Source organism: Periplaneta americana, unplaced genomic scaffold, assembly GCF_040183065.1.
Source record: "Periplaneta americana isolate PAMFEO1 unplaced genomic scaffold, P.americana_PAMFEO1_priV1 scaffold_26, whole genome shotgun sequence".
In the NCBI taxonomy this organism is placed as follows: Eukaryota; Metazoa; Arthropoda; class Insecta; order Blattodea; family Blattidae; genus Periplaneta; species Periplaneta americana.
This window is the reverse complement of record NW_027185507.1, coordinates 35,005-60,816: the sequence shown is the minus strand read 5'-3', so window position 1 is coordinate 60,816 and position 25,812 is coordinate 35,005. Positions and strand designations below refer to the sequence as shown.

Below are 25,812 nucleotides of genomic sequence, written 5' to 3'. Positions count from 1 at the left end.
ACGTTCATAGACATCTATGACGTAGTGAAGAGGGCGGCCACCAGAGGGAACTCAAGAGGTGGAACTTAAACTGAGAGGATTCGATCCGACACCGGGATGGGAATCCGGTGTGGCTTAGTGGATAAAGCATCAGCAAGTATAGCTGAAAACCCGGGTTCAAATCCCAGTGCCGGATAGAATATTTTTCTCCGTTCCACTACTGTTTCATCATACGATGACACAGAATATCTGCAAGAAAACATCATATCGTCGCTTAAGAACCAATACCACGTAACTGACAAAATGTAAATTTTACAGGAGAAGGAAAAAACCGAATAAAAACCATAAATATAACGCAATAGTCTTGAAAATTGGTGTATGGCTATGAAATAGCATAACTAATTTGTAACTAAGTGAAAATGGATGATCACGGCCGTAGACATTTGGCCATGTCACTTACGCGGTATTGGAATTCTGCCGTTGACTACATTTTGTTAGTTACGCGGTATTGTGAGACAACTTTAGCAGCTTCAGGACACATGCCGACAAGCGTTTTCTTTGCGTGTAAACTGCCTTCTGGAAATATTATTCGTGCTCTTGTATATGTCAATGTGTTATCTGAATTGTTGTCCTACCATCTGATTTGAGGTCAAGGTCGGTAGGCTGTAGCTTGAATCAGCACTAGATTACGTTCCAGACAATGATTGCTACATTCTTAGTCAGTCAAATGCTGAAACTGGGAAAGGAAAAAGAAGACACAGTTCAATGCTTATTGTTATAATAATAAGAACAATAATAATAAAAATATAATAATAATAATAATAATAATAATAATAATAATAATAATAATAATAATAATAATAATCTGATACCAGGTACTTTATTTTTACACTACGTATTTGAATAGATAAGTAGAATTGTTACTAAAAATGTTGCTAACAAATATAATTTTATAATAAAATAATGAATAATAACAATATTATTATTATTATTATTATTATTATTATTATTATTATTATTATTATTATTATTATTATTATTATTATTGACAATGGACTTGACTGACTTGCGAATAATGAAAAGAAAATCATATAAAAATGTAATAATGATGATAATTTTTCAGGCACAATATTTGTTAAACATAATAAAGAAATAATTATAGGTCTATGCTGAAATCACAAAAAGTAGTCCTTGAGTAACCCTAGTGTGGAATACTATAATAAAAACTATGGCACAATTGGTTCTATATACAATAATGTCACGGTAATTTAGGTAGGCTACTAATGCTCTTTTTTTCTGTGCTTTTGCACGAGATTTTTTTTTTCATACTGAAGGGACGCCATCAGTACTATTAGCTAACCTATATCGCACAGTTCATTCTTTAATTCCCAATGTACACAGGAACATCTTTTTGCAAACCTGAATTTTTTTTCTCAGCAACTTTTAGGTTGTAGACAAATGTTCCCTTTCTTCTCGATTCAGAACTTGTACTACCAGGTCTTTTCGTAGGAGTGAAATCCAACTGAAAGATTTGATACGTAAAGGATCTTCTGTTCCCAAGTCATAGTTTTCCAGAATGCCTGAAAGATGTGTCTTCTCTCATTAGAAATTAAATTAGAGCCCCTTACTTTCGAATTTTGGCACATTTTATAACTACACTCTGGCCCCAAATTCCTTGCATCTCTTTCCGTATCATGTGTCACTTTGCCATCTTTCCACCTCTTGTAGCTAAGATAAGCTTCCTCTTCCATTCTAAGTTTTCTATTTTCCATTTTCTTCCACTTACCCTTTTGTGGCTTTGAACTACTTTTTCTTTTCTGTCAAATTTCCATGAAACACTTGTAGATTCTTCTCTTTACCTTTTTCTGACGAATGTAAAGATGTAGAATAAGTAGCACTCACGAATTCTTCGGGGTCGTCTACATCTGAAGACGCATCCGAAATTTGGTGTAGATCCTTCATTGACGGGGTATTGTCTTCAGTTTCTCTATCCTATTTCTAGCGGTATTATTTTAATAGTGTGCTTTAAATCATACCAGACTGCATAATACGATCATAACCTTACCGTTAACACTGGACGGACAATGCCTGATCTGCAGCAGCCATTTTCAGAAGGACGGTTTTCTTTTGCATTTGAATTATCAGGCAGTACACCTACGAATAAGATGAGATTACTAGTGTTTATAAATGTGATATAAATGGATTAAAAATATGTGTAGTAAATATTATCATCAATTTAGATCTTCCTCCTACCGGAGGAAATGGAAGGAACAAGCTCAGCACCACTGAATGTAGCGTAAATTATTTTAGCGGCCCATTCATGATTATTTACATAAAGTACTTAAATTAAGTTTGTTGTTATGATTCCGTAACGGAAGAAAAATAAACGTTTAATAACTGTGATATTTCTTATGCCATACCTTCGTTAATGTTCACAGAAGTTTCTCCCGTCTTGAATGCAGAACATAGCACAGATAGGATTTCGTTCTCGCTGAACTGACTGTCGTCTGATTCATTATCCTCTTCTTTTCTTTTATCTGTAGGCCTATATAATAATAAAATAATAAATGTACTATATTTCAGTGAATGAAATTGCAGTAATATTCTGCGGGAATTCAGCTCAATTAACATTCAATTAGTGAAATAATTCTATTATATTTACCTTTTAAATAATTGAAACTGAACACTTCTTTAATCTTCTCAGAATATTACACACTGTTGATACAATTTCACAAGGCAGTAACGAGAACCAGCTTCCGTACTGAGGGCGCGCAGGGAGTAGACATAACAGCCTATCTGTTGTCAGTCAGATACGCGGTATTTCCAACAGACTTCTCGTGACTTCAGATACGCGGTATTGTACCCCCCTCCTTCGCACGCAGACCATACATGTAATTAAATTCCCGAGCTTGTCAATGCATGCAGTGACAGTGGAGGCACCATCTGTGCAAAAAAACAGTTTTGACCAAACATGTCAGTTACGCGGTATTGTTTCTTAAACGACGATATGTACTTCGGTACATTAAAATAATATATATCATATGATATCACATCAGCATTTACAATTTTATGACCTATTTGAAATAAAATTCAGTTATAAATTTTAAAAACAGTTTGAAAATATTATATCAAAGATTTGTTTAAAACACACAGCATGCAAAATTGGGGTCACCCAATTACGGTGGTTAATATCAATAATACAGGGTAGAAGTGAAATAACCCTGTAGATTGACAGGGACGATAAGTACATTTGAAGGAATAGAAGACATATTCGTTTAGCAATAAAATGCACGGTTAATTACAAAATTAAGTTTGAAGTTTCAGCAGTCCGGCAACATCGCCACTAACAGAGTAATTTTTTTTCTAGTAATAAAGATGTAAAAGGTCAAAGAACTCAGGTCTGTCTCTGTACGCGAGACTTTCTCACTACGACGTTACAATCTGTTCGCAGCGTTCAGTGGCTGAAAATTAGTGGTTTAAATTAAATTTACAGGAAAAGCGTCCACAATATTGAAATACACCAGGGGGATATATGATTTTTTATTAGATTTTCTATCGATATGGAGAAAAGTCACTATCCTATCGCAATAGTTAACGAATAAGAGGGTATTAAACATTTGGGAAAATAAAAAAACATTTTTTCTGAGAAATCTATGAACTTTCCAATATATTGCACACTTTTTTTATTAGAGAAATCATGATCTGTTCGATTTGAAAATATGCAGGGTTATTTCAATTCCACCCTGTATGTCAGGCATGTTAAAAATCAGACACTGAAAGTGCAGTGTATGTGCGCGGAACGCCGGTCTGTGCAGATTGCGCCATTCACGTGTTGCTCTTACCAGTTCTTAGCGGGAGGGATGTACAAGAATCTATTCTGCGCTTCTAGTGTTCAATTAAATTGACATTTGGACATTATGAACATATTTAGGAGAAGGAAAAAACACAATTATTGTCAATGTCTATATTTGACAATAATTGTAACACAAGAAAGAATAGACTTACTCAGTTACAATTCACAATGCAGTCGTTTGTAAAGAATCATTTATTTACATGATTTGTATTCAGTATTTGAAGAAAATATAAATATTACAGTAATTTCGAAACAACAAAAAACGAACACAATATTTAATTTTACATAGTAGGTACTGATTATTTCAAAGTAATACTCTTCATTGTTCCTCAAGCATTATTGGGACTATTGGTGCACAAATGCTAAGAAAGAAACTATTTTACTCCCAGTTACATGCAATAGGACATTGTGAGGCTTTTACACTGCTGGCCTCACGGCCACATGCCGAAGCAGAGGTGGACGATCATCCAACCAGAATGGAGGTACCGTGTGGTTAGCACGATGAGCCCCCCAGCCGTTATAGCTGGTTTGCGTAACCGGATTTCGCTACCTATCGTAGCTCCCCAAGTGCATCACGATGCTGGGTGGGCACCGGTCCCATACACTGGCCGAAATTTCATGAGAAAATTTCTTTCCCCATGAGGATTCGAACCAGCGCGCATTCCGTAACCCGAGTCCTAGGCAGGATGCCTTAGACCGCGACGCCACGGCGCGGGACGGAATCATTTCCTTGCTGTATATTAATATAAATTCACATTATTATTAATAAATTGGATAAATTAAGCTTGAATTTAAATTTATATATAGTTTATTTGGAAAACGTTGAGAGCAAGTATTAGCAAGTTGGGAGCGTTACTGAATTGAGTTAAAAGAGTACTTCACAAGCTGTGAAGCGAGGTCATTTTCTTTATGTCAGGTTTAAAGATTTATTAACGTAAGTATATTAGAAAATATAGTAACGTGAGATGGAAAATTCGCCATTATGTATTATTTTTCCAGAAAATTTTTCCGCCTTACAAATAGTTGCTTTCTTCCTTCCTTTACAACCTCAAGAGCCTCACATGTATTACTCACTATATCCTCATCACTTATCAGCTTATCAAATAAAAGTTGTAAGTCGTCTAACCATTTATGGCTGTCTTAGTACAGACTCCAAAACAACATCATTTTCATGTTTGTCTTGCCGTGAGAGTACTAATTAAGAAATAAGAGCTGGCGAATATCATATTTTGAGAACTTTACTAATATGATTTAAATTCTCATATCACTATTAGGTCCACATGATATGATGAAAGCCTTTCATTTTAAAATAATTACTATTGGCTGAGGAAAACATCATAACATTTATGTTATATGATGTCTCTTTGTTATATCTGTGGACTCCTCACTTTATTTTCCATAACGTATTCACAATCACAGCTCAATGAGCACCAGTACTGATCTGTGTTACTGAAACAAAAGCTGATCTGCTACTATAGGTACTGTACAGCCCTGTCGCGTTCCCCTCCAAGCCGATTCGCTCCCTCCAGGTAGGGGAATAGGAACTGCACGTTGCTCGCAGACTAGTGCACAATGTGCAGGGTTTTGACATGCCTGCTGTATGTAGTTAAAATCAAGACTTTTGTATAATTTACTTAATTTTGAGTAATTTATTGGAAATGTGTTCCAGTAGATTACATGTTTTGGAATTCGATATGTTGTGACAAATTCTATGTAAAATAATGTGCACTGTGCTGACGATGTAGCCTCGACGTGGCAGTAAGATGAGGAAGTCTGGAAAATTAATTTCTATTTAAAATTTAAATTTGAAGTGATATATCTTTTATGCGGAATTATCTGTTGCACTGTTACTTACATATTACATTCTCCAAAGAAGGATGGTGAAGACTGGAACGTTACCCACGTACTGAATGAAGTTTACAGAAATATATCTTCTGACACGCAACTGACTTTGCCGGGAGGAACTGCTTGCTATTCTGCATATGTGATGCAATCGTATAACTGGTTCAGAATAAGTTCATTAAGCAATACAGTTTCTTATTATAGTATTTAGCAATATGACACTTTTCAGCGGTGATTATAATTTTACTGCTATTACTAGGGCTAGGATTTTGATGACATTGCATCTTTTTTTCTAGTAAGCCAGAAACATAGCTGCTTTAGTATTTATATGTTATGTGATAAACTGAGTGTTTTAAGACATATTTGTTAGGGCATTTTTTTTTTTTTGCATTTTTTGCCTGTTTCAACTCATAAGAGCAGCTTTTGTTTTATTCGGACATTTTTGAGGAATTTTCATTTAATTTTGGCCATAAATCTCCATTATTAATATAAAATAATGTTTTTATTTCCTTTAATATTTGTCTACATATTTTGTCCATTAATATCCATTATTTTTTTACTTGGTTATTTAACGACGCTATATCAACTACGAGGTTATTTAGTGTCGATGGAATTGGTGATAGCGATATTATATTTGACGAGATGAGGCCGATGATTCGCCATAGATTACCTGACCTTTGTTTTACAGTTGGGAAAAACCTCGGAAAAAAACCCAACCAGGTAATCAGCCCAAGCGGGAGTCGAACCCGCGACCGAGTGCAACTCCGGATCGGCAGGCAAGCGCCTTAACCGACCAAGCTACGTCGATGGCTAATACCCATTATTTTGTTTAATATTTTAATCGTTTTTCTACACAAATATTGCCATTTTAACGTAGTACACTCCAACCACCCCTCCAATATAGACTCCTCTATTCCTGCTAATTCTGGGTAAGAGTGGCCTTGTGGTGAGCTACATGGAAATTACATAAGGTAAAATAATTAATTAAAGTGTACCACTTAGAAAAAATTATGTAAAATTAAATAAACTTAAATGTTGGTACTACTCTTATGGCCAGTTTTTCCAAGTAATGTTTAATTTGGCTTAACAAATGTTAAATTAACAGCTGGTTTATTTTTAACGTTTTGTTAAGATGTTTTCCATTTTTCCAACATAATTTTGTTTAAAATAACCAACACTTAACTTTAACTGTCGTTAATACTATTCTAACTACTCAACAGCAGTTGGTAATGATTTTGCATATATAAGACAACTTCTTATTGGCTGATATTATTATTTAAATTCTGTACTATGGAGTAAGTCATGAAACATGTGTAAAATCGTAACCTATTACAGTAGCCATGATTCATTCATACAGTACAGAGAATTGATAAATGAAAGTTGCATTGACTGCTATTGAATAATAATAATTATTATGTATGGTTACATTTTATAATGCTAAATATGAATTTCTGTTTAGAAAAATCTCAGCATTATGACCACCAGGTGACAATAATTACACGAATGTGTGTGTAGTCAACTGTACAGAAAACCCCGAGGAGAATTCCGTATCATATAAAATTCTCTAATTTAGGTTCATGCATAAATTATATGTAATTTCGTCCTAAAGAAGCAATTGCTGCTGAAACATTTTATTGTTTACTCACTGCGTATTTTGAAGCACTATTGACATCGGCTATAGTTGAAGAGCTAGTAACATAGAATCTAGAGTTAATAGTAGCTAGTGAATTGGAACAAGTGGCCTATTTCAACTAGGTAACATACAACTGAGTTTTATTTTAAGACATGAAAGTGATTATTATAACTACATACCGGTTCCTAAGAAATATTAGTAAATTAATACATAATGTGCATTCAAACATAACAAAACTTAATAGGTATATTAACTTTCATTTATTAGAATTATATTGTAGCTAGCGATAAGATACGTTTGCACTGGCTTTAAAACAGAAGCGAAAGAGCTGGATTCTTGGAATTTATAATCGTTTTCTTTCCGATGGAAATTTAATTTTCCAGCAGGGTAATCACCCCGCGCACACCGCCATAAACGTTCAAAGACGGTTCACGGAAAAGCATGAAAAAGAGGATTGACAAATATCGAGACATCCCACCTCAAAATCCAGATCAGTTCTGGGATCAAGTTCTGGTTACCTGGGAAGATTTCGCTAAGGACCAGAACTATTTCCGCGACCTGGTGGACTCAATGCCCCGAAAATGCCAGGCAGTGATAAACGCCGATGGCATGTGGACAATGTATTAGATCCACATGTGTATTTCTTTTATTTTTCTTTAATTTGTTTGTTTATCTTTGTTTTATTTCGGGAAGAAAATTGATCTCCCAAGAGTTTCTTAAATTCTCCTAGTGGAGCCAAAGTTGCGAAATAATAAGTTCCACTACACAAAATTATAAAAATGAAGAAAGGTAACATGTATAAAAATTAATTACGTTAAAAAAAAGTTATCGCCGAGAACCGAACACGGGCCCGTGGGATGGCAAACCAACAAGCTACTGACTACTCCATCTGGGTACCATGACGTAATCAGCGCGACGAGGCACATATAGATGCTAGGCTTGAAGTCTACGGACCGTGTAAATAATTCAATGTTCAGTACTAGTTAATGTTTCATTTGGACTGATTTACTGAAGCTTGGTGAAACCGTCCCTTACTCTAAACATTCCTCAAAGAGAAACATAACATGTTACTTTCACAACTTTTGTCTGAACAGCTGTGGTGTTATCCGCCATGTTTAACTGTTTGTTAAATGAGTTAACGGCCTGAAATCCTACATTTAAAGTTAACAGACGGTTAAGAATCTGTTAAGCCAAACTGGTGTTGAACAAATGGAAAAACTGTATTTAACAAACTGTTGAAGGTTTAACAGTCGTTAAGTCTTCTAACAATACTTCGACAACCCGGCCATTAGAATTTAATTTTAATTACTAGTTTAAATATTAAGTAGTACAAAACCTCTTTTCCTACTAAGCCAATTATGTAAGAACAATTTTTAGGGTATTTTAAGGGCATTTTTGAAAGATTTTTAGGTCATAAATGCATTGTTTTAGGTCATTTTTTCATGATTTATACGTCATCAAAATCCTAGCCCTAGCTATTACTTTCAAAATTTTAAGTGTGTTATTAAAGTTAGTCAGTTCGCGGCCCTCTAAGATTAAACGGGTTGCAAATTATTTTTTTCGATTGTTATGAAAATCTACATGTTCACTCTACCTGGTTCTGAAATTTCTTTTGTCTGACCAATACATATTTTGTTATAATTTTTCTGGTTTATTTTCTTGTTACAGGAAGCCAATCCAGACGGTAGAATCTACTTCAGGAAAGAACCAAATGTAAGTAACTCATGGATGTACATAAGTAACAGTGTAGTAATATACAAATCTGGCTTTCAGGTAGGAGCTCCCTGTAAAGCAGGTTTGAATAACGCGCTACCGACTGAGCTACCCCAGGAACTATACACGACACCGTCACAATTTTTCCTTTTATATCCACAGAACTCAAATGAGCTGACAAGACGCCAGAACTCAACTGTGAGTGCCACAAATTAAGTCACACAGTATTTTGTGTGCACTCATAGTTGAGTTCTGGCATCTTGTCAGCTCATTTGAGTTGTGTGGATGTAAAAGGAAAAATTGTGACGGTGTCGTGTATAGTTCCTGGGGTAGCTCAGTCGGTAGAGCGTTCGCGCGCTAAGCGAATGGTCCCGGGATCGATACCCGGCTCCGGAAAAGTTTTTCCTTTAAAATTATTCAACAGTGTAGTATATTGTGTGCAGTGTATTTCTTATGATACGTGTTTATTTGTTTATTTATTTTCAAAATTAAATTTAATTTCAGGACAGAGATATTAATACCAGTTTCGAACTACATACCTTCCTTCATTATCGGTAATTGAATTTTGTTTGATGAAATAGGCAAGTAGCTTCGTAATTAATCAAGTTTCTCTAGGACTTACTGTCTTTAGATATAAAAATAAATGCTACAAGAAAGAGAACACTTCTCATCATTCATATTGCAAACGACCCATAGACCTTCAGTAAATAATTTTATATGTGCGCGCACAATATTCACATCGTGTTTTACAATACTTTGATAATTCTTTAATTCAGTCAATGTTCCAACTTTATACGATATCTCATCGGTGGTCTTTAATCCATATTTTCGTCGTCGTCGTCATCATCATCATCACCATCACTATCACCATCATCATCATCATCATCATCATCATCATCATCATCATCATCATCATAATTTGAAATATTTAGGCTTCATGACTAATATCGTTTTCCGCGGTTTTTTCTGCTATGAAGTTAAGCACGGGCAGGGCATGTAGCTCGTATGGGCGAATCCATAAATGCATGTAGTGTGTTAAGAGAGAGGCCGGAGTGGAAGAGACCTTTGGGGAGACCGAGACATAGATGGGAGGATAATATTAAAATAAATTTGAGGGAGGTGGGATATGATTGTAGAGACTGGTTTAACCTTGCTCAGGCTAGGGACCGATAGCGAGCTTATGTGAGGGCGGCAATGAACCTCCGAGTTCTTTAAAAATTATATTTGCACATATTAAGAGATAAATGTTTTCGGCTCGAAACTGCCACCTTCATTTACAATATAGTATACCTATCCAATACATTATATATATATATATATATATATATATATATATATATATATATATATATATATATATATATATATACACACACACACACACACACACACATTTTGATTACACAACTTTTAACACTGTATCACTTCGGAGTATGTATGATGAGACTTTCTTGTGTTAAATTGTAACATACCTTGTGAACATGTTTCGACCTATTTTGGGTTATCTTCAGAACTGGTCGTTGTTGGTGTTGGCGCCTGTTGTTTCCTGTGAGTGTGCGTTCGTAGTGTAGAGTCAAAGAGTGTATGTATTTTGAAATTGAGTTGTGTGTTGAGAATATCGTTGGGGTGTGTTTTCGTGTGTCTGTATATTTCATATTGTTCTAGTGTGTTGAGTTTCTTTCTTTTTGATTAGATGTGCAGTATTTCCATGTCTGTGTTGATGTCTCTGTAGGTGTGGTTGGAATTTGTGTTGTGTTCTGCATATGTGGAGGTGTTTTGTAATTTTGTTATGGCTGTGATGTGTTCTTTGTAACGTGTTTGAAATGATCTGCCTGTCTGTCCTATGTAGAAGTTGTTGCAGGTGTTGCATTTGAGTTTGTATACGCCTTTGTGGTTGTATTTGTTTGGTGTTGAGATGTTTTTGTAGAGTGTTATTTGTTCCGTATGCGATGTTGTAATTTAATTTCTTGAATGAGGTTGCAATTTTATGTACGATTTTGTGTTCGTGTGTTAGTATGATGTATTTTTTTTGTGTTCTTGTGTTTGTGTTGTATTCTTCTGTTTTTTGAGGTTTTGTTTTGTCTTACGTATTATGTTCTCTATTATGTTGGGGTTGTATCCGTTTTCTTGTGCTATGTATTTGATTGTGTTTAGTTCTTCTTTGTAATCCTGTTGGTTCATTGGTATGTTGATTAGTCTGTGTACCATTGTTCGGAATGCAGCTTGTGTTGTGTGGGGTGGTTGGATGTGTTGTGTATGTATGTGTGTTGTTGTTGTTGTGGGTTTTCTATATACTTTGAATGTGTGTTTGTTGTCTACTTTTGTTATTGTAATGACTTGAAAATTTATGGGTTTGTTGTTTTCAATTTCTAATGTGTAGTGTAGTTTTGGGTGTATTTTGTTTATGTGTTGATGTAGGTTTTGGATCTGTCTTTTGTTTCCTTTGTATAGTATTATTAGTAGGCCTATGTCATCTACGTATCTGTGCCATATATGTTGTCTCCGTGTTTGTTATTGCCTTTGTTTTGTATGTATGTCTGTTCTACGTGGTGTAAGAATATTTCTGCTAGTATGCTGGAAATGGGTGATCCCATGGGTAGGCCTTCGGTTTGTGTGTAATATATGTTATTGTATGTGAAGTAGTTTTGTTTTGTGATGATGTCTGTGGTGTGGATGATTTCTTGCATTTGTTCTTGTGGTGTGTTGTTTTTGAGCATTTGTTCTAGTATCTGTGGTGTATCTTTTATGGGCATGTTTGTGTATAGGTTAATTATGTCGAAAGTTGCTAATGTTGTACTGTGTGGGATATGTTAACAAGGTATGTTAAAATTTAACACAAAGTCTCATCATACATATTCCGAAACATTATATATACTGAACGAATACTTGAATATAGGCCTACGTTATAAGGAAGTTGTGAATAATAGATGACAATAGTGAGTATATGTGTAGAAAGGGAGAATACTTCTTATGCATAGCTATAGACACGAAGCTGTTATTCCCTGCGTGACTCCTCCTCTTTGCTTACGTCTTAAGAAATGAAGGCTCTATAAAGTCTAGGTAGGTAGTATCGTTCGCTATTTTTGTTCTTTCATTGCCGAGCTACTAGACGAGGAATCTATTTGCCGTACCGTTAAACATTATCATGTCGTAGCTCCTATGATAATAAATCAAACGCACTGTAATTGAGCAAATAATTGAACGGCAAATGACGACCTCCTGTGGTTTCTGCGAACGCCAACGAAAGAGCTAAAATGGTGGGCGATTATATTAAGTATTTATCGAGCCTTAGGATATGCATAACGTCTTCATCAGCGAATCATAAGACGCACACGTTTAAATGTAGCCGACCTGCAACGTGATTGACTGCAGGAAATTAGAGCAACAGGACTATAAGATTGGAAATGCGCTACAAAACTGTATAAGACCTATTAAGTAACTGATTTCGAATGAGCCAGTATAATGCACATGATATAGATAAGTAGTGTAACTCATAAAACATAATTTTTCAGGAGAACAAAATACCTGTTTCGTCAGAAATCACTTTTCCCTCGTTTACATCCGAATTTTCAAACCCTTCGTCCTGTTCCACTGTCTTTTCTTTACAATCTATTCATTTGCTGTCATTTTTAGGATTATTAATATCATTTGTAATTTGTGTTGGTTAGAGCTATGTATAGAGAAATATATTTCCTAATTCTTCGATTTTATTTGAATAGAAGTACGTAGTGATGTAATTAAAATATTAATAATAATATCAAAACTCTTTTACGTTACTCAATTTGGAGATCTTTATATTAAACAATGAAGTATAATAGTTATTTATGCAACAAGTGGATAACTGATGTTTATTGCATGATGAATGTTTGTCGCATGATCGATAACGAGTGCTACAATTTTCATGAGTGTCATAATAAGATTATCCACAAGTTAATACAACAATTTATGGCATCTTAGCATTATACATTGTAGGAAAGAAATAATGAAAGAAATTCAATTCAGGATCAATAACTGACAAATTATATTCATAATACATTCTGATCGATGACTTGCGCCTGGCATTGACATTGAGTAAAGAGTAATGGCTGACCTTGCAGGTTATGTAACAACTGTTCCTTTATTTTGTTAATATAGTTTCTCTGCACCACAGAACTGTTTTATGTGATATTACAAAAGTGATACAAAAATTGTTAAAGATTGAAAATAAATGATACGTTACCTTCTGTCCTGCATTCCATTTCTTGTTAGGCCGCGCGTAGAAGAGAAACCAAGACAGCAAGAGTTCCGGTATTACGTCATTGCAAATACGTCATTGCTTTTATCGGCACGCGTGCCATAATAAGCCAATTACGCACGATTTTCGACGTAGTAACAATCTGTTTACAATGCTAAGATGGCATAAAAGTATTTATACAGTATGTTTTATGTATCTGATTAATGTCTATGAGAGTCATAATGTGACATTTCTTACGATTTGATAATTTAATTTTCTATGATGTGTTTGCTTCAATTTGCAAGGCATTTTCGTTGCTGGTACTGACGTTTCTTTTCTTTTACTATTAGACATATATATTCTTGTTCGTAAGATGTTTTGACGAGAAAACACTATGGCATTAATTGGAGGCACCAGCACTTTTCCAATAAAACTTTTTCTGGTCATCAGACATTTTTGAGAACACTGAAGTCTACATTCCACCCTATCACAATGTGTACTTATATTTCGTTCTGGAAAATTGTTTGGCCTAAAGACGATTTCATGTTTTTGTACAATGCCTGATATTCTTCAAATCACTTCGTTTTGCAGGGATCAAGTTACTCTGAGAATGGAGCTACACGAGAACAAATAAGCAGTTATGAGACCCTTAAGTCACGTGATAGTCACTGGGTGAGTAATTTTCTCGTATATATGAATTAAAATGGAAGTTGCTTACAGGTAGGGACGGGTGTTTAGAATTCACCTGCGTCTATTTTTGTCTAAGAGATTTCCATATTTCATAACCAATATAGTTTTCTTTTCTTAGTGCTGGTGTCGAATTGGACACTGTAAATAAGTAAAGTGTACACAACTTATTCACTTATTAATATTTTACTAAATATTTCAAGAGATAACTACTTTGGAGATATATTTTAAAAATATAAATTTGAAGCTATGATCATTATAACAAGAGGTATAATTTTGCGATAAACATATTTGCTTTATAAAAAAGTGCATGAATATTTTTTAGTTGTATGGGGTTCTTTCTATCCATTTCATAAACTGTAACGAACTACTACTTCACATATGGGATAAATAACAAGATCGTGGATTTCATAATACTTCGAATAAAATAAACCCACAAATGCCAAATGTACAGTTTTAAGCTAAGCCATACCAATTACAAGTGATCAATATAACTAGTTTAAGATTACATGGTCAAAACCCTGCTACTGCAATCAGTTGAAGCTTGTGATAAAGGATGAGGAAGTTTCATCTAAACAAATCGGTGTATGCCAGACAAGAAAGCTGACGAGAAGTCATGTGAGTGCGTTATGTTCCTTTGTTATAGAAAAAATTATTAAATAACAATTCATTGCAATTATATTAAAAGATAATATACTTATTTTAAACAGTTTTAATCAATTCAATACCATACAGAATTAACGAATGAATTATTGAACTCCATCAAATGTGCAAATTGACTATCAGATACTCGTACAAAAAATAATCAATAAGAAAAAATGGAGTTCTGCTTTTAGACTAAACTGTCAAAGGATGAATGTTTGAATTAAATTATTTCGTAGTGATTTAATATTATTTAAAGGAAGGTACCCAAAGAACATATTTATCCTTGCATTTATGTTGGAATATTCATGAAAGCTTGCTACAGATTATAATAATTAGGTATAGATTATTAATCTAAAATATTACTGTTTCAGGGCAAATATAATGTCCAGTCTTTTTTCTACAACGAAGTTAAGTACACAGAGACCTTAGTAATAATAATAATAATAATAATAATAATAATAATAATAATAATAATGATAATGATAATAATAATAATATTACTATTAAGGAACCCGCAGATCATTGCCGCCCTCACATAAGCCCTCCAACCGTTCCTATCCTGTACAATATTAATCCACTCTCTACCATCGTATCCCACCACCCTCAAATTCATTTTAATATTATCCTCCTATCTACGTTTCCGCTTCCCCGAAGGTCTTTATCCCTCCCATCTCCCAACTAACAGTCTACATTCATTACTGGATTCGCCCATTTGTGCTACATGCCTGCCCATTTCAAACGTCTGGCTTTAATGTTCCTACTTAAGTCAGGCGAAGAATACAAAGCGTGCAGTTTTGCGTTTTGTAACTTTATCCATTCTCCTGTAACTCCATCCCTCTTGGCCTCAAATGATTTCCTACGAACCTTATTCTCAAACACCCTTAATCTCTGTTTCTCTCTCAAAGTGAGAGTCCAAGTTTCACAACCATACAGAACAGCTGGTAATATAATTGTTTCATAAATTTTAACTTTCAGACTTTTTGACAGCAGACTGGATAACAAAAGCTTCTTAACCGAATATTAATAGGCATTTTCCATATTGATTCCGCGTTTAATTTCCTCCCGAGTATAATTTATATTTGTTACTGTTGCTCCAAGATATTTGAATTTTTCCACGTCTTCGAGGGATAAATGTCGAAAATTTATATTCTCATTTCGTACAATATTCTGGTCACGAGACATAATCATATACTTTGTCTTTTCGGGATTTACTTCCAAACCTATCGCTTTACTTGGCTCAAGTAAAATTTTCGTGTTTTCGCTAATCGTTTGTGGATTTTCTCCTAACATATTCGCGGCATTCGCATAGGAAAGAAACTGATGTAACCCGTTCAATTTCAAACCCTATCTGTTGTCCTGAACTTTTCCAATGGCATATTCTAGAGCGAAATTAAAAAGTAAAGGTGATAGTGCATCTCCTTGCTTTAGCCCGCAGTGAATTGGAAAAGCATGAGATAGAAACTGGCCTATACGGACTCGGCTGTAATTTTCAGCGAGATATATTTTAATTAATCGAACTAGTTTCTTGTGAATATCAAATTAAGTAAGAATATTGTACTGGGTGGACAGTATAGAGCAGAACAGGTTTTACAACTCGCATGACCTTGAGTCCCTCACCTCTGTGCGCAAAGCCGGCCTGCCGTGAAACGTGTTCTGCTCTATACTGTTCACACAGTATAAATCGTCTCTCTTAACCGAGTCATACGCCCTTTTGAAATCTGTGAATAACTGATGTACTGTACACTTATACTCCCATTTTTCTCCAATATCTGTTGAATAAAAAAAATGTTCTATTACGCCTCAAACCGAACTGATTATCCCCAATTATTTCATCTACGTACGGAGTTAATCTTCTCAAAAGAACATTGGACAAAATATTGCACGACGTTAATAAAAATTATATTCCTCGAACGTTACCACGGTTAGTCTTGTGCCCTTCTTAAAAATAGGTACAATTATGGACTCCTCCCATTGTTTTGGTACAATTTACGTTTCCCAAATAGCAAGTACAAGTTTATAAATTTCGCTAGATAAAGCGCTTCCACCCTCTTGTACTAATGATGCAGGAATTTGATCGATACCTGGAGACTTGTACTTTTTTATAATATATATCACAATTTCGACCTCAGAATGTGTGGGTTCCGGTATAAATGGCTCAAATTTATATTTTAATTTCGTTCCAATCATTTCTGTTTGGCGTATGTACATTTAGTACTTGCCCAAAATAGTTTTTCCATCTCTTCAGGATTGAAAGAGAGTATAAAAGCAAGTCACCATTCTCATCCTTGATCATGTTTACCCTTGCCTGATATTCGTTTTTAAATTTCTTTATAGTCTTATATAATTCTCGAATGTTTTTATTCTTGCTATTTGTTTTTATCTCAATCAGTTTCTTCTTCAAGTAACCTCTCTTTTTATTCCCAATTGGACGACTTACTTTCCGTCTTTCATTGAAATAATTAACTCTATTTTCCTCAACTGGATCCAGTAAGAATTTCAATTTTGGCCGTTTCCTTCTTTCTACTACCATGTAACAATCTTCAACAAACCACGGTTTCTTATTCTTCGTTTCATAATAACTTATGCTCTGCTCAGCTGTAATTATGATATTATCTCTGATATTTTCCCAACGCTATTAAAATCAAACTCTTCCTCAACTTCGTCGGAACTTCCTAAAGTGGCAAAACTATTCGAAATTTCGACCTGATAATTTTGCTTAGTTAACTCATCCTTTAATTTCAGAATAATGAATTTACTAATATTAACTTGATGCTCTACTCGCTTAGCTACTGGTAGTCTTTCTCTTAATTCTCCAATTAAAAACAATGGTAAGATATTACATTCTGCCCCCCCCCGAATGTTGGAATGTCTGCTATACTCGTATGTCTTCGTTTATCTATCAAGGGGGAAGTTTGATCACAATATCCTCTGAAGGAAGGTCAAAAATATCTGATTGCTCATCATGTAAAAAAAAAAAAATAAATTATCAAATTTAGTAAACTTCTTTTGATACTTACTTCCTTACTTACTTATGGCTTTTAAGCAATCTGGAGATTCATTGCCTCCATACGTAAGCCCACCATCGGTCCCTATCCTGAGCAAGATTAATCCAGTCCCTATCATCACATACCTCAAATTCATTTTAATATTATCCTGTCACCTACCTCTCGGCCTGCCCAAAGGTCTTTCGTCCTCCGGCCTCCACACTAACACTGTATATACATTTCTCGATTCGCCCATACTTGCTACATGTCCTGCCATTCTCAGACGTCTGGAATTAATGTTCCTAATTAAGTGATGTGAATTATTACGTGCGTTCTGCGTTGTGTAACTTTTTCATTCTCCTGTAACTTCATCTTAGCCCAAATGTTTTTCCTAGGAACCTTATTCTCAAAAACCCTTAATCTCTGTTCTGTCAAAGTGAGATTCTAAGTTTCACAACCATTAGAACACGACGGTAATAGAACTGTTTTATAAATTCTTACTTTCAGATTTTTTGACAGCAGACTTGATGACAAAAGCTTCTCAAACGAACATTAACAGACAATGCCCATAGTTATTCTGCATTTAATTTCCTCCCGAGTATCATTTGTATTTGTTACTGTTGCTCCAAGATGTTTGAATTGATCCACCTCTTCGAAGGCTTAATTTCTTTATTTTTTATATTTCCATTTCGTCTTCTTTAGATACTGAACTTCGAATTCTGTTTCACAAATCATTTTACAAATTCTGCAAACAAAAAATTACAATTAGGCTCTCTTTCCTTCCACAAAAATGAGAACAAAATTTTCTTCTCTTGATTGTTCTAAATTCGCTCGAGCAATCAACTCAGTGTCATTTACACTTAAAATGGCATTGGTTTCAACTTCTTCCATTTCTGAACTTTATCCGTCATATTTCTCTTTTCACACAACTATCTTTTTTCTTTCTTCTATCTCGGTTTTCTCTGGCGTATCTATTAGAACAAGTGCCTTTCGTTTTTATGATTATGAGTTTTATTTTTCTGGAAAGAACATAATTTAGTTTTGCCGGGGTTTGCCTCTTGAATTTTCATTTGCTTCGTGGCAAATCCTCCGAAGCTGAAACCCCACAAAAGCCATTACTAAATACTGTTCTTGATTACTCATAAGAGTAACTTATTTACGAAATTATTTAAAATATAACGAGTCCTTCTGAAAACAGTTCTCCCCAGGTACACCGTCGCTAAGTACATCAGAAATTAGTAGAATATATCTCAGCAAGTTTTCAAGTCTCAGGTACCGAAAATAAACCAATAACCACATGGATACGTAGCGAAAATACCAGGTTTTAAAAATAAAAATCTAAGTTTTTAATCATGTAACTAAAGAATGAATTAAAATAATTCATTAGTTTGAAAATTACTTACGTTTTAGATTAAAAAACACATTGCTTCAACAAAAACTAAATCATTCACAGAACAGCTGAATGATGAAATTAAAGTGATCAACTGCTAAAACAAAAATTACACCACATAAGTTTGAAAATAAACGAGGCGTCCCCAGCCTAGGGACAACAGCTTCCCTTAATATATTTTTTGTAAAAGAAATAATATTCAATGTATGAGAAATAAATGTCATTTTTAAAAGGAAACGAATTAACTTTTGTATTGCAGTTGTTCCATTAGCTCTATCTAATAACAACTGATTAATTTACAGACTGTTTGAATGTCACCGGTAAGAGCAAAGATAAATAACGTGTGTCGCACCCTTATCATGTTGATTTAATTGAAGATCGAACACACCTATAATTCTGTATACTACCCAATACAACCCTTATTTCTTCAGTTCTGTACTGGAAAATATAAAGATTAGGCATCGGCGAGAAATCTGATTGCACACCGGAGATTTTGTGTTTTGTTTTTGTGAATAATTATTTATTTTTTATTGTACACTACTATTATGTCTCACTTCACCATGTGCAACACATACTAGTATTAAAATATACAGGACCTACATTGTGATTGTGGTTTAATTGACGCACAAATCTAACCAGAATTATCCTCCTCGTATTCGAATCTTGGTCAGACATTGGTAATGTGTATTCTTACCTATGACATTCAAAAAGCCAATAAAATAGCCAGTTGTTATTAGACAGAGCTAACGCATCATTTGTAATACAAAACATAGTTGGTCCCATTTAAAAAAAACAAAGATGACTCTAATATCTTGAAAATTATATCAGGTACAAAAACCCTTTTCATGTATCAGATGTGTCCTTCGATGTAACTTTATTTAACTTGTAATTGTCGGTTTGTGCATATTTGAAATATTTATCTTGCTATTGGAGGTGAAACGTTAATTGGGACACTCTGTATGTATACAGGCTGATTACTAAACGTCGTCTTCGAAGACAGGAGCGTGTTAAGGTGGGTACTCACTTAGCGAACGAACAACGAACGAATGATGAAGCGACACTTCGTTGTTCGTTCGCTGTTTGGAGCAACGTACAAATCATTCGCAAATGGTCAGAAAACATTCACGTTCGCTGATTATCCGCAATAATGGTAGACGAAAATATAATTATAGCAAGTGCAGCCGTTATTATTATAGGCAGTTTAACAAAGAGAAAGTTAAAAAACAAAAGGCGATGGTGTCAGACGCCACTCTACGAAAGTCGCAATCAGTATAGAGGCACTGACTTGCTTCATGATTTACGTCGAATGGAATCGGGACAGTTTCACAACTTCTGTCGCATTTCAGAAACTGACTTCGAAATATTACTGTGCAAAATAGGGTCAACAATTTCCAAGCTGGCGAGAAGCAATATCTATTCAGGAAAGGCTAGCATTAACACTTCGAAATCTCGCTACAGGAGATTCGTATACAAGTTTAATGTCTTAATTGAAAGTGTCGAAACAGTTGATACCAGGATTGTTCCAGAAATATATACAGCTATAATTGAGGAACTGGAAGATTTTATTAAGTTACGACTGCAATACAGGGGAAAGTTTCAATATACGGATACCTCACTGACAATAATTATCTTAAAATATTAAAAAGAAAGATTTCTCTGTGTTTGTCGAATTCACATCATGCTTACGAAAAGGCATTTTTCAGTTCCAATGAATTATTTTGTGTGCACAAGGTTGGAACTTTGTTTTTTCTGGGCGTGAATTTGTCCAAAAGCAACGACATATGTTTATACGCGAACCAAGTTGACTCGTACACTTCATAACTCCCCATTCCAGATCTTTTTATGAACTTCTGTCTTTCCCTCCGGAATGATGTCAGTAGGGACTAGGGACTCAATTTTCTTTTCCTTACAATAAACAACAAATATGTATCCACTGGAAATAAATAAACAAAAATAATTTTCAAATGGAGCAAGTGTTTGACTCGTCTAACTTGCTGCTAAACATCTTTCCAATAGCTTTCCAAACATGTTTTCTTACTTTAGTGTGTGGTAAGAGGATACTAGGGATTCCATAAAGTTTCCTGCTGCTTATATGCATTAATAAGATTTATAACACTCTTCTTCCGTCCACTCCAGTTTCGACATCCTGTTGGTGAAACTAAGCGCTGCGTTCCGCTACGAACTACAAACTAGTGGCAAATTCCGTCCACAACGAATAACAACTTTCTTTGATGTACCGACAAACGACGGATCACTTCCTAAGGCACACCAAACGATCGGTGGCGATGAAATTCGAGATAAGAACCGTCATGTTATGATGAATAGTTATGGAGATATTGGAGGCAATACCGAGAAGTCAAATGGAGTATTAGTTACTTTTGACCCAAAGCGCGTAGTATTTGGAATTAAATGTCAAAAATACGACAACAATGTGATGTGTGCGACATGTATCTATCTGTCCCTGAAAGAATCGGAATTCTTCGTTTAAGCGCAAGAACTGCGAAGAAAATAACTGTAGTTGATTTGTTTTCAAGTACTGCACAGCGAGTTCTCTGTGCAATGTCACAGTTTAAATTGACATTACGATACGTAGCTGTTTCTCATTTTGAAGTAAGGTAAGCATGTCATGTTTACATTGCATACGTCTTGCAGACGCCGGTTTTCAAAATGTGGTGCGCGATTCACCCGTTGTTCAGCGTTGGAGTCCACACCTGTAGAGTAACGGTCAGCGCGTATGGGTGAGAAACCGTGTGGCCCGGGTTCGAATCTCGGTCGGGGCAAGTTACTTGGTTGAGGTTTTATCCGGGGTTTTCTCTCAACCCAATACGAGCAAATGCTGGGTAACTTTCGGTGCAGGACCCATGACTCATTTCACCGGCATTACCACCTTCATATAATTCAGACGCTAAATAACCTAGATGTTGATACAGCGTCGTAAAATAACCCAATAAAACAAAAAAATCGGCGTTGGATTAATTTCTATCAAACCTGTGTGGGTCATGCTTGGAGTAAGAGAGTGTAATTTGGAAGTGCGGGATGTTTGATATGGACAAATCGGAGTCACAGTCTGAACTGAAATCTTCAATACAAAAGCGTTTCACACAGAAATAATATTTGGTCCTGTAGACAATTGGGGAACATTGCAAAATAGAGTATTTGTTCCTATCTTATTTATGCATGCATTGATGTGGCCTATTACGACCTGGTCTTCGAAGACGGCATTTAGTACTTACACTGCATGTATATGTTATATGCGTAGATCTAAGGATTTAGTCACAGTTTGTCTGACGAACATGGCAGTAGCGTACATTGTTTCCTTGGTTTGTTCTTATTAGCATTAGTAATAAATCAGAAGGTACTGCTGACAATTACCGACGCAGTACTATGTTTTTAACATGATTTTTAATAGTTTCTTTTCCTTTTCTAGAGTCTCATCCATCGTGAATTCGGTGACATTAATCTTTTGGAAAATGTAAATAACTATATGTGTATACAAGTAGTAGTATATTATAAAGCTCTTCCTTAATATTAGTATCACTGGCTCCCATGTCAAACTGTATATTGAAAAAAAAAAAATTCAAGAATTGATTTCATTTTAGAGAACAGGTGTTGATACTGGTTTCGAACTATATGCCTTAACTTAAAAATATTAATTTTGTTTAATCTCCACAATGGATAAAACGAGCAATTGTCTCTTTTTTAATTTATTAAAGGAACCAAGGTGGAAATTCTAGATAAGATAAAAAACATTGATTTCATAAAAAAATGACAATTATTCCATTGATTCTTTTAATTTTGGAATAATTTCAGCACGTATTTTGCTTTCTCCATCCTCGATATTTCATGATAAGATCGCTGAATTTGGAATAATAGAATGTACATCCACCTTACCATAAATATCTCTAACGTCAACCATTGTCTGTGATTAAGCATCTCTTAATATAGCCTATATCAGGGGTGAGACGATATTAGCTCCCAATGACCATAGAAGAGCACGACCTTGATCACGAGCGCATAGCGCAGCCACTATATAACATCGTAAAGTAGACATCCGGCATGTACATGCACATGCAGCGAATAAAGCCAGCAATTATTACAATAACTTGGGCTACTAAATTTCAACTATGTAATAGGGCATATTATTCAGTTATTTAATATACATGTGTATATATAAACCAATCGCAAAGGGAAAGGTTTTTTAGGAACAAAAAGAGAAATAGGAAAAGTTAATTGTATGTAAACCATTTTCTTGTTAAAAGCATTTATTTATTATGCAAATACTTCACTTCATTGGTTAGGAGAAACTAATAGGGTCTGCCTGCTCGACGTGTGTGATCTCTAAGTATTTTTGAGTATTCATTGAAAAAATATTAATGGCAATATTGATTGAAATAGAGTATATCGATTGTGTGATTATGAAAATGTAGTCCTCACTCTCCAGTCGTAATTACGTAATGAGTTTTCTTAGAGTGATTTGTGAGATGCACGTAACACGAAAAAACAAATTGATTAAATTAAGATATTGAGAGACATCATAATTTTTGGGGTCAATAATTTAAGGGGATATGTATGGATATGTATGACTTTGAAAACTTCCACAATTTCAGCCTAAATTTGTGAAATTTAAACTATATCAACAGATCTATAATAATATCATCGGTACAAAATTTGATACAATTAGGTCTAATAGTTTTGAAATTATATTTTTAAGTATATTTTATATTGACGTTACTAAAAAAGTTTCTTGCATCAAAGTTTTCAAAAAGTTTAGTTCATATTTGCTCAAAATCTTGAAAATAGTTATTGGAATAAAAGTGAATTAGCTTTTTGAGCTTAGTAATAATATAAGTTAAGGTGCAATCAAAGATAAAATATTATTTCTAAATTAAAGATACACGTAGTCCAATAAAAGTAAATATCCAGAAACGAGCAACAAATAAAACATCAACAATACATTTAAAATAAAGAAATAAAAGGAATCTAGATACAAACTATTGATCTTAATGTAAATTAATTTATCTTCGATGACAATTACGACATCAATTTATTTCTCTCTTCTCCTGAATAAAGCTATTTTTTTCATGTTGCGTCTCATAATGCCGTTTTATGTTGCTTTTTTTTGCAAATGATATTTTTTTTACACAACAAACACTGGACTTCATCACCATGTTCGAAGCATAAATATTCCTTGAAAGCTTTAAGCGCTTCCGTTCCGTCATGATGCGCTGCATTTTAAGATCTGTACATCCTTTAGCAATGTTTACAGGTAAAAGAGCTCCGCGCGCGCGCAGCTGGCATAAAAGAGTTCTAGCTCGAAATTATTAGTCACCATCGCAAGACTGGCCTACGTTATGGTAAAAATTTTAAGGGAAGAGAACATGTATATTTGGTTTATTTTTATTAAACGATGTGACTGATATAGATTGTCTGCTTTGGAATAAATTTGACACACATCACAAAATCTCTGTTATTTATATACAATCACATATTTACAAAGATTCATTAAATATCTTCATTACTAATGTAACAAGTGCGACAAGATGGATGTTGAATAACATAATAAATAACAAAAGGTATTACTTCATTTAAAGAATTCTGTTATTTAAAAATTAAATTTTCATGTTTAATTGTTCAATATTACTTTCCAATTTTCGCGCACTGTGAAATAAAAAAAAGAATCTGATTAATAGCCGTTCGATTACGCTTAAACACATTTATAGTGCCCAATACCAACAATAAATAATAATAATAATAATAATAATAATAATAATAATAATAATAATAATAATAATAATAGTAATAGTAATAATAATAATAATAATAATAATAATCATAATGATTTATTTTAGCTGGCATTGTTAATGCCGTAGGCCTTCTCTTCCATTCAACGAACAAAAAGTAAAATAGTAATAGTAATAATAATAATACATTATAAAATAATAATAATAATAATAATAATAAAATAATAACTGTAATAAATCTGTGCCTCCTTTTTAATTCTCTTTGGCTGGTGCTCGTTATTTATGAATTATTCAATTTTATTTGGAGACAGAAATTTGAAATATGATACTTTTTCGTCGGAAATCACTTTTGCATCGCTTTCAACCAAATTTTCAAGCCCTTCGTCCAGTTCCAATGTTTTTCTTTACAATACAATATATGCCTTTGCTGTCGTGTTTAGGGTTATTAATATCATTTGTAGTTTGTATTGGTTACTGCAATATAATTATAGCGGAATGATTTTCCTTTTTTTTTCAATTTTATTTGAAACGAAATATTTAGAGATAGTCTGAGTTATAAATTTTAAGCAAATTGTAATTGAAAAATATAAATAACAATAACAAACACTTTACGTTACTCAATTTGAAGATTCTTATATTGAACAATAAAATATAATAGTTATTTATGCAACAAGTGGGTAATCTTGATGTTTATGGCATGATGAATGTTTGTCGCACGAACGATAATGAGTGCTACAATTTTCATGAATTTCATAATAAGATTATCTACGAGTTGATACAACACTTTATGGCATTTTAGCATTATAAATTGTGGGAAAAATTTATGAAAGATATTCTATTCGGGATCCATAGCTGACAAATTGAAATAATATATTGTTATCGATTAGTTACACCTCGCTTTTACATGCAGCAAAGAGTAATGGACGACCTTGAAGGTTACATCACAAATGTTCCTTTATTTTGTTAATGTAGATTCTCGTCCACAACCGCGGAGTAACGGTTAGCGTGTCTGGCCGCGAAATCAGGTGGCCCGGTTTCGACTTCCGGTCGAGGCAAGTTACTTCGTTGAGTTTATTTTCCGGTGTTTTCCCTCAACCGAATATGAGCAAATGCTGGGTAACTTTGGGTGCGA

The 25,812-nt window shown here is 34.3% G+C and overlaps 1 protein-coding gene and 1 non-coding gene across 2 annotated transcripts in view; both read left to right on the top strand.

The window, feature by feature from the left end:
* Positions 1–8,975: 8,975 nt before the first annotated feature.
* LOC138693958 (uncharacterized) overlaps positions 8,976–25,812 on the top strand; it is a gene marked incomplete at its 3' end in the record, with an annotated part of 43,976 nt that continues 27,139 nt past the window's right edge. The window contains exons 1-2 of the mRNA XM_069817689.1: positions 8,976–9,020; positions 13,825–13,905. Coding sequence (XP_069673790.1) covers positions 13,874–13,905 — 32 coding nt within the window. The remainder of the gene's footprint in view (positions 9,021–13,824; positions 13,906–25,812) is intronic.
* On the top strand, positions 9,343–9,416 carry TRNAS-GCU (transfer RNA serine (anticodon GCU)). The gene has a single exon. It is a non-coding gene; the product is annotated as a tRNA-Ser (tRNA).